Raw genomic sequence first — 14,909 nt, 5'->3', positions numbered from 1 at the left:
CCTGCGTAGTCGACTGCATCTGCACTGAATTTCTAGTTCACATGGGCATTTGTGAGTCTCCTGGTTAATATTCTTATTCACCTCTTGATGCAGGACGTACAGTCATAATGCATGGACTTTTGAGGATCCCATCGTTGTAATTAGACGCATAATGCATAAATAATTTACTGTCACACTTTTGGCGGAGGTCACACATGTCACAAGCGTGTGAAAATATTATGTGTTGCATAATGCATAGACTTCCTCGGACAGTACGCATTATGAGCATTTCAACTGGATACTCAAAGTTATGATATACTGACTCGGACTTCCTACGGCCGAAGTCGCTTCAAGATGCTCCCCCCCTCGACATATTATGTACAAAGGTCAGGGTATGTAGTCTTATTCGTGTGCCTGGTGCATAGCAAGTTGATAACAGAACGTACATCTTGTATGGTCGGATGACCGCGTTGACTTGGACGGTCGACTTTCCTATTACTTGACCTCCAACTGATCGGGTACCCGACATTCCGTGGCTGTATTATTGCAATCCCAAATATAACCCTCGATAACTTAAGCAGGTCGTTTACCTTCGAAGGCTTCCTCGATCACTGGTTATCTGACAGCTAGACTTAATCAGTGGGCTGGTGAGTTTTTGGTGCAGCCATGGTGCTGATTGCGGCGCTTTTACACTGCTTTACATTACTTTATACTGTCATGTGCAGGACTTCTTCTCGGCACATCCATATGTAATGGCCAGACCAAGCAATACTTATCTGTGGCTCACCGGTTCTCCGACGATTTCCATCTAGGATGTTCTGATCATCGGCATTGGTAAAACCATGTACGTTTTCTGGCGCCCGCTTTATCCATGAACCGTCTATAAAATCTGTCACACAATATTCAACTCCCACATCGCATGACCTTTTACGCTCATGGCAGAAAATCAGACTACGAAAATTTCACCTACGGAGGATCGGAATGTGGGATTCCATATTGATACCCAGACGAACTCCCCCTGTTCAGAATTGTCAAATGAGCCCATTAAGCTTGACATAGAACATGAAGTGGTTGAGGATGATCCTCGATTATGGTCAAACGCGAAGAAGGTGCGTCCTTCCATCTTAATGTGTAACAGGAGTTTACCGAACACACATACAGAACGCTATATTGTGTATTATATCTGGAGCGTCGATGATTGCGGGTTTGACGACGAATATACAAAACCGTAGGTTGTGTCCTTGATGCTATTGTAACCAGTATCATTTGAACAGCCGGGGGACAGCCGCTAATGCTCAAATTGAGCAGCAGCTACACGCCAACAGCGAAGATATCAGCTTGAGTTTGTCTCTGTTCGTTCTCATTCAAGGCAATTTTCCTATCATTTGGAGTGCGATTAGCGAGATAAAGGGCCGCAAGGTTTGTATTTCTAGCCGCCTCGAGAGCGTCGTTTGTTAATATGACCGAGCTCAGCTCGTGTACCTTTTCTCCATCGCACTGTGTACACTTGGATCTGCAATCGTGGCCGTGTCGAGAACCATTGGATTGGTAATTGGCATGCGAATTGTGCAAGGCGCAGGGTAGGACCATTCTCCGATCTCATATCCGTGCTCTCCGTGCTCACTTGGAGTAGGTCAAGCGCAGTTTTCGCTATCGGAGCTGCCACTCTGGCAGACATATACGAGCCACATCAACGAGGTACAATGATGGGTATCTACTATTCTGCACCTCTCATCGGTCCCTCACTGGGGCCAATCTTTGGTGGTGCACTCACACAGGGCCTCGGCTGGCGGGCAGTTTTTTGGTTCTTAGTTATCTGGGGAGGCATAATCTTTTTGGCATTCTTTTTCTTATTCAAGGACACCTTCCGGAAGGAGAGGAGTATGACTTACCAGAACATATTGAAGAGGAAGCTGCGAGAGCAACAGTCGTCGGAAGCAAAGGATAAGTCGAGCAAGATTTCAGAGAAGGAATCAGAATTAGATGGAGAAAACCAGACGAGTTCGAAAGACATTGAAGCACAGCGGGCGGTTTTACCAGCATCAGCCATCAAAGAAGTGAAGCTGTCCATTACCGATGTTAACCCTTTCTCTCCATACCTATCAATCATCAGTCGCAAGAACAACCTAGCTATCTTGATAGCGTCAGGTGAGTGCTCTCAGTAATTCTTACTGGAAGCTATTTTAAACAACGTTTATCCCCTCTTGCGCTAGGTTTAACATTCGCTTTTGGCTTTAGTATTCCATATACATGCGCAAGAACATTGTCGATGTATTATAATTACGATGCTTTGAAGACTGGCCTTGTTTTACTTGCCTATGGTATTGGTGAGCGAATTACAAGCAACTGAGAGCACCTACCTGACACATCGATCCCAGGGACCGTAGCCGGTAGCATATTGGGCGGTCGTTGGTCCGATCGGACACTTGCTCGGCTAAAGGCCGCGAACGGAGGTATCAGCTTTCCAGAGGTGGGCCACTAGCTTCCTTCTCATGTAGTTGACGCGAATTCGTGCAGATGCGCCTCGAGAGTACGAAAGTCGCCATGGTGTGGTTACCTCTGTCCGTGATTGGATACGCCTGGGTGTGCCAAGAACGAGTCAACGTCGCCGCTGTGTGTGTGATGTTGTTCCTCGCTGGATTTTTATCCATGTACGTTCGTTTCGCTTTTACACTATTTTTTGCTCTCATCCACGATAGATGGGTTTACGCGAGCACGCTGGCATACATTGTCGATGCAAACATTGGTCGCTCATCGACGGCAGTAGCGACTAATAGTTCTTTCCGCGGTCTGTTTGCTTTTGTCGCCGCTGAGATTGCTGTTCCTTTACAAGTGAGTCGACACCATATCAGTTCGCAGAACGTCGGATCTGAGATTAGTTTAGGATACTATTGGCGACCGGGGTCTGTATACTCTCTGGGCAGGTCTACTCGTCGTCACTGAATGCTTGATTCTATTGGTGTTGTACAAAGGCAGGAAGTGGAGAGAAGCCAGTGTTGAGCAGCAGAAGCAGAAGCTGGATGCCAAGTAAGGTTGTACTTGCGATCGATCATGGAGGAGGGCCTCCATTAATCACCGTCCTCGCTGAGGCGTGGTTCAACTTCCTAGATTTCTGTCGATATGAACTTCTATTACAAGTAAATGGATGAACAAGAAAGATTGTGTGCATATACAATGACTTATAATGCCGAAAAGTACTAGGACAAATGGAAACTGCCAACTCCTTCTTTCATCGCGATGCGTAGTTTCTCTCGCATGACCACCTTTGAACTATACTCCGGTAGCTTCAAGTAATTGACACAAGTCATGACACTCGGCAGGTAATCATCTGCTATAAGCGGTGGCTCATGTGGCTTGCGGACGACAGTTAGTGGAGGGTTGAGACCACGGAACCCTGTGAGCACCCAGGTCAGCGAGTCTTAAGATGAACTGCAAGGAAACATACCTCCGATAGGAAGTTTCGGACTTCCTGTAATAAATTGCAGGAAATCACGACGAGCGCATGCATCGAATTCCGACATGATCCCTATCAGCTCGCGAATTGCACGACTCTCGCTGTGGAAGCCATGGTCGGCCTTGATAGCTTCATTCAACGCTACACCGTGCTGTCAGTCACGTCGACATCAATGCGAGGAGTCACATACTCTCTGCTCCCCAATCTTCATCTGAGTTGCCAAATAGCATCACCAACTCGTCCGCTGAGAACGCCTGCAAATCAGAGATGGGGAACACCTTAGAGAAGCCCTCTCGGAACGCCCTAGCCTGTGGCTGAACGCCAGCACCAATAATTGCATCCAAGACCTCGTGAATGTATTCTTCTGCGTTCTCCGAAGTCACAGGGATGTTGCGTCCGCCAGGCTGAAATCATGCGTTACGATTTACTGGCATGTCGAAAAAAAGATGAAACTCACCCGAAGCTCAATGTCGTATCCGGGAACTGTGAAATCAAGCGCAAGCTCTTCGACATTGACAATATCCATCAATGCAACCTTACGGAAGAGCTAGATGCCAGGGATGTCAGAAAACAACCAGTCTTGAAGTGTAGAGGAGTGGAGATACCTTCTCACTCTGCCCTTTCATGGACGCGTAGCTCTGAAGTTTGGAGAGAGAGCTCGCAAGTTCGTTGTCCACAAGCTAGACAAAACATGTGAGTCCGGTGTCTTGTCTGCGTAAGACACTTCTTACCTTCAAGGACTCGATAGTCAAAGGCACTTCCTCCCCTAGCACGAGTTTTACGAAAACCTTATTAACTGAAAGATCGATAATGCGGGAGTCCAACATTGCCTTCGCCACATATTGGCCGACGACGCGGAGGATGTGGGTCCGCTTTCTACCATTAGACGTCAGATACACGATAACCACCTAGGCTAGGGACACTTACTGTCCCCCGTCATTGGCAATGTCATCAGGGCTGATGGGGGCAGGATAGAGTCCCGCAGGGTGATGTACATATATGCCAGGAGCAGCTGAGTCGGCATCTCGCCATATCTTGAGATCTCTCCTGGCAAATTCCTTCGAGACGAGGGAATAAAACTCAAGAGTAGGTCCAAGTCCAGTCCCAACCTCATCAAAGTACTCCACCTCCAAAATTGAAGACGAAGACCCATAGAGCTCGAAAACCTTGACCGCTGACTCCAAGATGTGTTTGCGGGAGATGCGAACCTTCTGCCGCTGCAGCCGTCCAAGGAAACCGATTCCCTCGTCTCGTCGCGAGCTGTCCTGGCTGCGGCCTTGCTGGCTTTGCCACTTCAGAATAAGGCGAGCATATCCGAAGGAAGTCGATTGAAGGTAGTTATACCTAGTCGCGAATGGGAAGAGGAAAGGGAAGTTTTGTGGCAAGTCAAGTGCCCAGTCAGGTAGGCATGAACTAAACAGGGTAAGTAACTGGACGGATATAAGCACGGATGGCTGAATTACCTGACCACGATCATCGGTTCTTCCAGCTGGCGAGTGAGTTTGGCAGTTAACTTGTTATTAATGAAGGTGGCCTCCGAGAGCGCGCGGCGATCTAACGGTCTCGCCGGCCGTTGCGCTTCGGCAGCGTTAAGCTTATGCAATACACGGAGCAAACGGAGAATCTTGGCATGGGGGGCGTCATCTGGGAGCGAAGAAAGGGTTGGACTAGGTGATCGTATTTTAGATGCCGAGGTGTCTGCACGTGCTGCCAAATTATCATCAGATTCAACGGCACCAATCAGGTTAATAACACCTACGTTCTTGACTCGGAGGAGGACCATTCACTTTCTTGAACTTGACTGTATAGATTCCTTGCCACATGGAGCTCGATGGCACAGGACCAAGCTTCTTACGGATTTCATGCTGATGAATGGCGCCATATATAGTCAAGTCAAGTGGCAGAAGGTGGTCGTCCATAGAAAACTCAAGGTGCCAGTCTGCCGGTTTGGCTTTTAGAGCTGCCGCATACGAAGTCTTGTTCGCATTGGATGGTCTAGATGATGAAATTAAAGGCGCTGTACTTGGCGTCGCAACTCGCGTTCCATCTGGAGTTTGAGCTTCCACTTTACTGCCATCTGAGGATGAGTTGGCATGAGAAGCCCCCTAAAGTCTTTATCGCGGCAGGCTTACCGTCAGCGATGGACAAGGTAACAGTCTTGTCTGCAGCAGAGTCAATATCATCTTCGTCTTCGAATACCTTCCAAGCAGTCAGCACTAATGTTATATGTTTGATCTAGAAAAATCACCTCGGCGTCCACCTCATCGTCGGTAAAGTCTGATATGAGTCCACCATCCTGAATGAGGGCTTCCATGCGTTGCGCTGTAGATTGAGGGGCAGCAGCAGATGATGAGGCGGTAGGGACTGAGGTAGGCGCTGACGTCGTGCTGCCCTCGCTCTTGTCAGTTGACGGTCCACCATTCTTAGCGCTGAGTCTTAAACTCCGGCGTCGACCAATCTCTGAGGAACCAGCGGCGGGTGTCTCAGGAACTGTTTTTGTAGCACTGCTAGACTCTACAGGCTTGCTTGCTTGCATTGGGGCCTCCGGAGGATTGCGCGAACCTACTGGGCCAAAGCCAGAAGCTGCCAAAGCCGCTAACATTCCAGACAGTCCTCCGGATGACATTAGACCCGTGATTCTGGGACGCAGGTAGTCATTCAAGGCTTGGAATGTTGCGATGGCATGAATGGAAACGACCATGTTCTGAAGGTTGCGAGGAATATCAGATTCATTATCGGCAACTAGACGAAGACGAAGTTGTCGCGCCAGCAGGGATGGCGAGCTTCGTTTAGAATCTATAAGATAGTGAGTTTAACATAAAAGGAAGGGTCAGCGTTGTGTTTACCATCTGTGCCTTGTGAAACAGTGACGACGTCAAAGTCTTCCATCCTCGTGAGACTCTCCTGCAGCTTCTTCACCAATACCGTAAGAGGTGACTGATTAACTCTCGGGATTCGGCTAAATGCATCGTACAATAACTCTTGGCGTCGTTTGTTGGTGACTGTCATAGAGTGAATTGAGATACCAGATAAGATGCAACAGGGGTTCGTACCTGAACTCCTGGTAGGGTCGGTGGCAAAGCGCAATAACCCGTCGACAGCTCCACTCTGCAGAAGCTCGAAGCTTGAGACAGAAGAGTGAGATGTGAAGTGATCTGCGATGTCTCTCAACGCAGATGACATGACCGACTCGCCCACATCTGGAGCCGCTAGTCTATCGACAAGACGGCGAAGTTCATCGAAGGCATTATCCTCGTCACCCTCTTCCTGTCCCAAGGAGTACTTGAAGCGAATGACTCGGGCCCGCAAAGTGATTGCATCCTCAGGTTCCAGGGAAAGCGAGTGAAGCTTCTTGTATCCCGGTATCGTAGAAGAAACATGGATAGGAATGTTCATAGGCTCCGCTACAATGGTGCCATCTGAATCCTTGGATTTTGCGGAAGTTAAAGTCCTTGTTGCAAGTGACTCGATCTCGTGGAATACTCCTTCACGGCGAAGGACAGGGCGGTATTCCGCAGGAAGCTTCTGTAGCAGAAGATCTACGAGCTGGAGTGCGCCGATTACCAGTGAAGGATGATCCTTAGAGGACAAAATCGACGAGGCAAAACTCGCCACAGGTACAAGCTATATCTCGAAATCAGAAGGGGCTATAAAACAGATGAAAAAGATACTTGCATTGAAAGCATCCTTGAGCGCATCCCCTTCAAGGAAACCTACCGCCTTTAATAGGCCTGTCAAAGTTTTAACCCGGACGGGGGTGATTACGCTAGCAGCATATACATCTATCAAGATGGGCACCATCAGCTGCATGAACCGTCCAACAACCTCCGGCTTGGAACGCAGAAGCTCAGTACGATCAGCTACTGCAGGCTCAGCAGCAGAGGGCAGAGGAGGAATGTCGTCAGGATCCTGCATTTGAAAGTCGTTCATGCTGGTATCCTGAAATGGTTCCGCTGCAGGTGTCGCTTGCGCTGATACGTCAGGGCTTGGCTGATATGATGTGAATGCAGCATGACGTGCAGCAGCGCGATCAGCCTTGGCTTTAGCCTTCACCATTCGTGTCAATGCCTTGTCAGTATACCCCTTGTGATCAAACACGCCATCTTCAAAAATCATGAGTAGGCAATCATTCTATTAGCAGTTTTCCAAGCGTACCTTTCGGAAGAGGAGGCATTAATTCAGACACCAGACTGAGGGCTTCTTCCACTTGCTCCTTGGATCGGTGAGCAAGATTCTCCATGACTGTCATATGAGTCACATCGCCAGCTAGCCCCTGGCCGCCTTGCTCGTCTCCACCACCGGACGCTGAGGGGAGAACCCCCGTCAAGATCTGGTAGAGTGTGTCAACGATGTCTGCCTGTAGCAGATTAAGGGTAATTTTTGGGCTTGCGCGGGCGGCTGTTGCCAGCGCCTTCAGAAGTAGAGTGAAGGTATTGGCAGCAATCAGGGGGGAACCTCCGGCTGGCATAAGAAGTAAATTGATCGCACGAATGGCGGTCTCATCCAGCAGGTTTTCTAGGTTCTCCGTCGCGGAGCGATGATAAGAGTCCACAACTCTGATGACGCAGAGGCACGCGAATTCAACCAGTCTCTGGTCAGAATAGCCAATGCAATTGCGAATAATGGGCCAAACACCAAGAATCATCTGGAAATGATCCGGCGAAATATTTCGGCAGCAGTTCGCAGCAGCTTGCAGGGCAGTTCTTTGCACAGCAATAGAGAAGAAGTCGAGATAGTTCAGCAGTGCCGCTAGACCATTTTCCCGCACGATAGAACTTGGGAACTCTTCGGATATTTTCTCGAGTGTCTAAAACATAAATTTAGGGGAGAAAGTGACATCAAAGCTGAGTGACTTACGCTCAGAGTCTGTTCTGCGAGATCGATGTAAGAGATTTCAATCAGCTTGCTGCAAAGGACCGGTATTGCACCGTGATACACAACGGAGTGGGCAACACCAGGCAGAGCTTCCATCAGATTTGCCAGGCAACGACATGCCAGCATCTGCGCTTCGAGATTTTCATCGCCCTGGTACGTTCCGCCCCCGCTCAGGGCCAACGCAGCGGCAAGAGCCGCATCTTCGTCATGTTCATCGCCATCATCACCGCCATCGTCATCTTCGTCTTCATCAACGCCGCGCCCACCAAGGATCTTCACGAGTTCCCTTACAAACTGTTCCACTTGGAACGAGCCTGCTAAAGTGTCTTCTGTGCTTATGCTGAGGAGCTCACTGAGCTCCTGCAATGTCACCAAGCGAGTGGTTGGGCTCGCGGTCGATTTGATATTATTCAACATGGTCTTGAGTCGGCTTGAGAGAGAAACCATGTATGAACCAAATTGACGATAATCTCCAAAAATTGCCATAGCGGCAGATTCGTCCAGGCCAGCAAATCCACGAGTAGCAGCAGCTGGCAAGCCTCCTTCATCCCCATTGTCGTCACCTTCACCGTCACCGCCGTTATCTTGGTCATCCATGGCGATATCATCGTCGTCACAGCCATCAGGGAGTTCTTCATGAGCAGGTTCATCGGGCCTAACTATCGCGGGATCAAGCATCGCAACGTCTTCGCCGGCCATCTTCGAAGGTCCTGCGGAAGCACCAGATTTACTTTTCACCGCTGCTTTCGCTTTGCTTGCTGATGGTCTATAAGGTAACGTGTGAGCCAGTCCTGGGGGGGGAGAGAATGTGAACACAAACCTGGGTTTCCTAGGCATGGGTGCGGATGCAGAGGTTGAGGCGTCTGCTCGGGATCTCAAAGAATATGCTGTGGTTCTTGTGCGCTTAGAAGATAAGGTTATGTTCTGCCCCTCTTCTTCTGAATCCGGTTCTGGAGCGGCGCGCTTCTTTCCTTTGCGGTCTTTTATTGGTTCGGTAATTGCAAGTGGTGGGGCAGATGCAGAAGGCAGTGTTGCTCGACGTCCTCTGCTATCAGGGCGTCAGTTAAATATATCCTGTGTGCGAGAAGTTATCCACCGTACCTCTTGCTCACACGTGTCGTTTCGTCTGAAATTTCCTTGGACTTTCCGTTTCCTGAACTACCCTCTCGAGGACGCTTGTTCTTAGTCTGGGTTGTAGACCTAGTTGCACGGGTGCTCTCCGATGGCACTGCTACGGATTGCTCTGCTGAGTCACCTTCTCTATCTTTCGCTTGCTCTCGTTCTTTCTCCTTCTGCTTGGCTGCTTTCACTCTTGCGCTAGAACGTGTTGGCTTGAATTCTGTAGTCGATGCTGACGCCGATGTCGCTGGAAAGTGAGCTTGTTCTGATTCTGGTGGCTGCAAGGGTACACTGGAGCTTGTGGCTTCTTGCTGATGGATTGGTTGATAGTCCATTAGAACATGCTCCCAGCCATCGATTCTGAGGTTGAGCTAGATGTTAGGAAGCTGGTGGTCAATGAGAAAGAAACGATGCGTCGACGCAATGTTTAAGCCGGTGCTCGAATTCGGGTAGATGCCGCCTGGAGAAGGCGTGCGAAAGCGATGGTGGCGCAACCTCGCGGAATGCCCCGATTGCCGATGGGCTTGGGGTTGCTGCGCAGGGATACCTACTAGGCATCCAAAAGATTGATAATACTGGTATATACGTACAGGTCTGATTGATATCTATGCAAAGTTTTCCGTCAACACCTCCTCGATGCTCTTTACGAAAATATCCACAATCTTTTCTATCTCCTCTGTGGTAGCATTGTATGCAGGACCGAGCATGAGGTGGTCCCCCTTTGACCCATCGAGAGTGGAGCCACCGGCCATACCCATTGCAACAAGTCCGTTTGTAAGGCAACGTGCCTGCACTACCATCGCGAATTGTTGGCCCTTCATATCAACACGGCGTGCCTCGAGGCTGGAGAAGTCGAGTTCGATCCCAAAGAAAGCCCCAGCCCCGCGCACATCGAATGTATATGGCGCTGCAAGAGCATTTGGGGACTGCAGGCGGTCTTTCAGAAGTGCAAGCATATGTACGCCGTTCTTCCTGCACTGCGCAAGGAGATCCTCCTCGATAATGACCTTCTGCACAGCTAAAGATGCCGCGCATGCTAGTGGATTTGCCTGTTAATAATAAGCGTCAGTGACCGGCTCTGCGATAGCCTCATATTACCGACCTGATATGTGTGACCGTGCTTGATCAGTCCGGAACTCCCCCTGATCCCTTTCGCAACTTTAGGCGAAATGAGAACAGCGCCTATGGCAGCGTAACTGTAGCCCGATCAGTAAATTAAAAGTGAATGAATATGTAATACTCGCCCACCGCCCAAACCCTTGGCTACTGCCTGCAGGTCAGGTGCAACACCATCTCCGAGGCTCTGCCAAGCGTGCAGAGTACCCATTCCTGGATATCCACCATCAATAGCGGTCGAGATCAGCATATCGAGATCACTTACGACCCATGCCAGACATTACCTCATCGAGCATGAAAAGGGCACCGTATTTGTGGCAGACGGACTTCATGGCATTGAAGTATCCCTTTGGTGCACTCACAACCCCTGTTGTTGCACCAACGACAGTCTCTGCGATAACTACCGATCGTCAGATTTTGAAAGGCGCGACAAGAGAACCGCAATAACATACATCCGATTACTGTGTCCGGACCGAGTTCGATGAATTTATCCTCGAGTTCTTGTTGGAGTCGCTCGACGTATTGCTCCTCCGTCTCATCTGGTTTTTGGAACCTCTTCGCGTAGGCCGGGGAGACGTGGTGGAAATTCTGATGGTCTAGAATAGCCTCGTACGGTGCACGGCGTCCGGGATGGTACGCGAGGGATAGAGTACTCAAGGTATTTCCATGGAAGGACATTTGACGGGCAATGTAGTTTGTCCGTTTTGGCTGCCCCACCTCGACGTAGTACTGCATTGTTTTTCATAAGCCCTTTACCCGAGCTTCTGCAATGAAAACATACCTGTCTCGAGAGTTTGATGACAGTCTCCATCGCTTCCGAACCTAGAGCGCTGGCAGTCAGCAATGTTCAAGCAGGGCTCGATAACGATACCTCCAGATAAGAATGCGACCTGTTCGAAGGCACCATCACTAGTATCCACGAGTAATTTAGCCAGTTCCTCTGCGGGAGGGCTGGAAAGCTGCATATTATATACATCTATTCACACGATCAGTCAGATACTACGGGGTGAAGAGAAAGACATTACAGGACATAACATCGATCTGGTCCTTTAGGGCTTTGACTACCTTGGGATGCCTTCCGCCGATGCAGGTTACAGCAGCACCACCGATGCCATCGATGACACGTCGACCGTCCTCAAGATCGATGTAAACCCCATCAGTGGCAATGGCGATGGGAGGTGTCCATGGCGTTCTATGCAAAATAGATGTCGGTCGAGCGTCCATGCTTGGAAGTCAAAAGATCAAGTGAAGAGATGATCTTGATATGAGCTGGAGTCTGAGAGAATCACAAGGGCGAACCTAAACGGTGATGATTATAATTTAGAGAAATCTCGATAACCCGATACATACCTACTGTCTAACGGAGGAGCGGCTCTCCTTCGAAGCTAACCTAAATTGAAAGTCAGTCTTGTCAACGGACTATTTAACTCATCGGGCCTGCACGAATAATAATGTTCATGATACTTATAAGATGACATGTAATACATACATCCGTTTTCAATTTCATGCTGTGCCAATGGAGTCAGTTTGCAAGCGCGCGTGTTATCGAAACGCTGGTCACCTGACCAATTTGGCTTGTCGGTCTCACTCTTTCCAACTTATCTGCTTCTTTATATGAGTGCATGGCTTCCTTGACCAAGAAACGCAAGGAACCTTCACAAACTCGTACCATAGTTGATTTCTTCTCGAATAACGCGTCTACAAAGAAGAGCAAGCTTCAAAGCGCGCCTCCCAAGACTAACAAGAAGGAGAACTTCAAAGCTCCTCTACCTCGGGAGGTTATCATTATAGACTCAGACAGCGATGATTGTTCATCAAAAAGAAACAAAGGGAAGGCACGAACAATTACAGGTGCTCAGAAACAACGCTTTCCCCCGGAAGGGGGAAAGGGAAACATCTGTTGTTCTAAGCAAGGCGCGTCTCTCACACGCGTCGCTCTTCTGTCAAACCCCGAAGAACTCCACGATGATGGACCCCTCACATTTGGAAAGCCATCCGCTTTGTTACAAGTCCCCGTTCAGAGCAACACGGCTGCCATAGCGTGCAAGGAGACTTTACTCCAGGCGTCGGTCGTTGAAACTACTTCTACCTCCTCTATTTTCGGTGTTCCAACGTTGTTACTCCGGTCCTCAGTCGAGCCTGTTCATGAGCTACCTCTGAGAGGAAAGGCATCTACAGAAGTCGGCTGCACTTCATATCACCCCTCAGTCGATGTTCCCACTCCCCATAAGGATCCTGTGAACATACCGCATTCCATCGATGTCGTAGACATCGATTTGACAGGTGACGATGAGCAATGGAGTGTAGGAGACGATGAGCTGGCCGCCCTCGGGGCCATTAACGACGACATTGAAATGGAGGACGTCTCAGAACAACTCAATGACTGCATCAATCATGCTAGTTGTCCTATCTGCGAACGGGATCTATCATATTTACTTGGCGTGGTTGGTGACATGACTGCGCTGTAGATGACCCCTCTGATGCATATTTCAGGAAAGAGAATACCACGTCAATCAATGTCTTGACTCCGCTGTCAGTTCCTCGAACACATCAAGTACTTCAAACTTAGATGCAAAATCTGTTTCGTGCGATCAAAGCACGAGCAAACTGGACGGTATTCTAATCCCCGATCTATATTCCGTCTTGCTGGCGTCACATAAGGAAAATGAAGCTTGGAAAGAGGCCGACCTCGCAGAGGACCGTAGCTTTCGACCAACACGAGCGCCAGGCAGCCGGAGAAAGGCACCATTCTACAAAGTTCTGCAGGGCATGCCCATCGCCGTTGATGCATTCCGCTATGGAACCATACCAGGCATCACCGCCTACTTCTTAACGTGCGTACTCCAAACTGACATGCCGTCACAGCCTCACACGATTTTCAGCCATGCTCATTCAGATCACTATACCAACCTAGCTTCGAACTGGAAGAGCGGGCTAATTTATTGCTCAGGTATAGCATATCCCAGCCTTTTAGTTGAACGCCAATATTGAAGTCTACTAGGGGATACAGCTAATTTGATCATACATATGTTATCAGTTGATCCCAAGTGGGTTCACCCACTTCCGATGGACGTCCCTACAGTTGTCCCCGACACCGGCGGGGTAACTGTCACACTTATTGAAGCTAACCATTGCCCAGGCTCGTGCCTATTTCTATTCGAGGGCCCACAGACCGTGCACGCGGGTGACAGCGCCTTCAAATCGCCATTCGTTGGTTCTGAAAAGACTTTCCGATACTTGCATTGTGGAGACTTCAGAGCTTCGCCACAGCATGTAATGCACCCTGCGGTGAGAGGAAAGCAAATTGATCATGTATATCTAGATACGACCTACTTGGACCCGAAGGTCGGTCAGTTGCTATCTTGACGAGGCGATGACGCTTATCTTGTATCAGTATACCTTTCCTCCGCAGCCGCTGGTCATCTCAGCCTGCGCAGAGCTAGCCAAGAGGATTGTATCTGGGGAGTGGATTGGCCCTCCGGACACGAACGGAAAGCGGAACTCGACCATGAATGCTTGGGTTACTCTTTCAGACAAGGCAGATGATACTGTCGTGAAACAGCCCAAAGAGAGAATGTTGGTGGTTGTTGGGTAAGTTGGCTATGCTATATGTCCAGTTTGATCGCCGATACGTTTTCTGTGCAGCACCTACTCCATTGGCAAAGAACGCATTGTTAAGGGTGAGTGTTCTTGATCGGACAGCATCTTGCTTATATAACTGTTTCTAGCTATCGCGCAGGCCCTCAAGACTAAAGTGTATTGTGACGCACATAAAGCGGCCATCCTACAATGTCAAAATGACCCTGAGTTGCATGCGCTATTGACCAAGGACCCAAATGAAGCTGGCGTGCATCTTGTTCCGTTGGGCATGATCGTTTCAGACAAGCTCAAGGCGTACGTGCAAAGGTTCAAAGGCACATACTCCCGGGCTGTCGGTTTCAGGCCCACAGGATGGACGTAAGCGTTTGACGTATTCCTTCGCATCCATTGATTAATCAATACTACTTCAGTTACGCACCACCGTCCGGCAGCGACCTCAGCCCATCCATTCCATCCATCATCTCGCGCGGGCAGTCACGGTCCTTCACACATGCAGACCTGAAGCCTATGCAAAAGTCGACATATGCTGTGCAACTTTATGGCGTGCCATATTCAGAGCACAGTTCATTTTTTGAGCTTACGTGCTTTGCGATGTCGTGTGACTGGGTAAAGATGATTCCGACTGTCAATGTCGGGAGCGAAGGATCCAGAGCGAAGATGGCAAAATGGGTGGAACGCTGGGAAATTGAGAAGAAACGGAGTAAGGAGGTAATGATAAAACCTAGAGCTACTGATTACTGGTGATATTCCCTCGATGAGTAATACA

The 14,909-nt window shown here is 49.2% G+C and overlaps 3 protein-coding genes across 3 annotated transcripts; 2 read left to right on the top strand and 1 right to left on the bottom strand.

Annotated features, from left to right (window-relative positions):
- Positions 1 to 1,151: 1,151 nt before the first annotated feature.
- On the top strand, positions 1,152 to 3,088 carry EDB91DRAFT_1171857 (vacuolar DHA amino acid exporter). Its single transcript, XM_041320234.1, has 9 exons — positions 1,152 to 1,207; positions 1,265 to 1,398; positions 1,453 to 1,559; positions 1,613 to 2,127; positions 2,193 to 2,306; positions 2,358 to 2,449; positions 2,497 to 2,630; positions 2,679 to 2,811; positions 2,864 to 3,088. Exons 1-9 carry the CDS (start codon positions 1,174 to 1,176, stop codon positions 3,008 to 3,010), a joined length of 1,410 nt encoding a protein of 469 aa, XP_041170218.1. The 5' UTR covers positions 1,152 to 1,173; the 3' UTR covers positions 3,011 to 3,088.
- Positions 3,089 to 12,239, bottom strand: EDB91DRAFT_1340148 (uncharacterized protein). Its single transcript, XM_041325704.1, has 29 exons — positions 12,197 to 12,239; positions 11,894 to 12,145; positions 11,569 to 11,842; positions 11,415 to 11,519; positions 11,325 to 11,365; positions 10,996 to 11,272; positions 10,809 to 10,943; positions 10,672 to 10,756; positions 10,530 to 10,623; positions 10,057 to 10,476; positions 9,979 to 10,002; positions 9,410 to 9,798; positions 9,129 to 9,356; positions 8,291 to 9,074; positions 7,589 to 8,240; positions 7,109 to 7,536; positions 6,487 to 7,057; positions 6,280 to 6,435; positions 5,682 to 6,229; positions 5,566 to 5,632; positions 5,193 to 5,510; positions 4,897 to 5,140; positions 4,361 to 4,846; positions 4,165 to 4,309; positions 4,039 to 4,113; positions 3,891 to 3,980; positions 3,624 to 3,837; positions 3,425 to 3,574; positions 3,089 to 3,373 (listed from the first exon to the last, which is right to left on the bottom strand). The coding sequence occupies exons 3-29, from the start codon at positions 11,765 to 11,767 to the stop codon at positions 3,177 to 3,179; spliced, it is 7,122 nt and encodes a 2,373-aa protein (XP_041170217.1). The 5' UTR covers positions 11,768 to 11,842; positions 11,894 to 12,145; positions 12,197 to 12,239; the 3' UTR covers positions 3,089 to 3,176.
- A 935-nt stretch (positions 12,240 to 13,174) lies between these two features.
- On the top strand, positions 13,175 to 14,887 carry EDB91DRAFT_1063178 (DRMBL-domain-containing protein; the record flags this gene model as incomplete). Its single annotated transcript, XM_041314596.1, has 7 exons — positions 13,175 to 13,377; positions 13,426 to 13,493; positions 13,545 to 13,888; positions 13,938 to 14,134; positions 14,189 to 14,223; positions 14,272 to 14,500; positions 14,554 to 14,887. Coding segments are annotated over 7 exons (1,410 nt in total), but the record flags the coding sequence as incomplete, so codon positions are not given.
- Between the last annotated feature and the right edge of the window lie 22 nt (positions 14,888 to 14,909).

The sequence above is a fragment of the Suillus paluster genome (assembly GCF_016628075.1).
Source record: "Suillus paluster strain FC165 chromosome Unknown EDB91scaffold_142, whole genome shotgun sequence".
In the NCBI taxonomy this organism is placed as follows: Eukaryota; Fungi; Basidiomycota; class Agaricomycetes; order Boletales; family Suillaceae; genus Suillus; species Suillus paluster.
Note: the sequence above shows the minus strand (reverse complement) of the source record. Positions and strands in the feature narration are given on the sequence as shown.

Coding starts and splice junctions, on each gene's coding strand:
- EDB91DRAFT_1340148 (XM_041325704.1), bottom strand. CDS start 11,767: ATGGACGCTCGACCGACATCTATTTTGCATAGAACGCCATGGACACCT. Junction 7,058..7,108: donor CGCTCAAGGATGCTTTCAAT/GCAAGTATCTTT, acceptor TTCGAGATATAG/CTTGTACCTGTGGCGAGTTT. Junction 4,847..4,896: donor GAACCGATGATCGTGGTCAG/GTAATTCAGCCA, acceptor TACCCTGTTTAG/TTCATGCCTACCTGACTGGG.
- EDB91DRAFT_1171857 (XM_041320234.1), top strand. CDS start 1,174: ATGATTGCGGGTTTGACGACGAATATACAAAACC. Junction 1,399..1,452: donor GCGAGATAAAGGGCCGCAAG/GTTTGTATTTCT, acceptor GACCGAGCTCAG/CTCGTGTACCTTTTCTCCAT. Junction 2,631..2,678: donor CTCGCTGGATTTTTATCCAT/GTACGTTCGTTT, acceptor CATCCACGATAG/ATGGGTTTACGCGAGCACGC.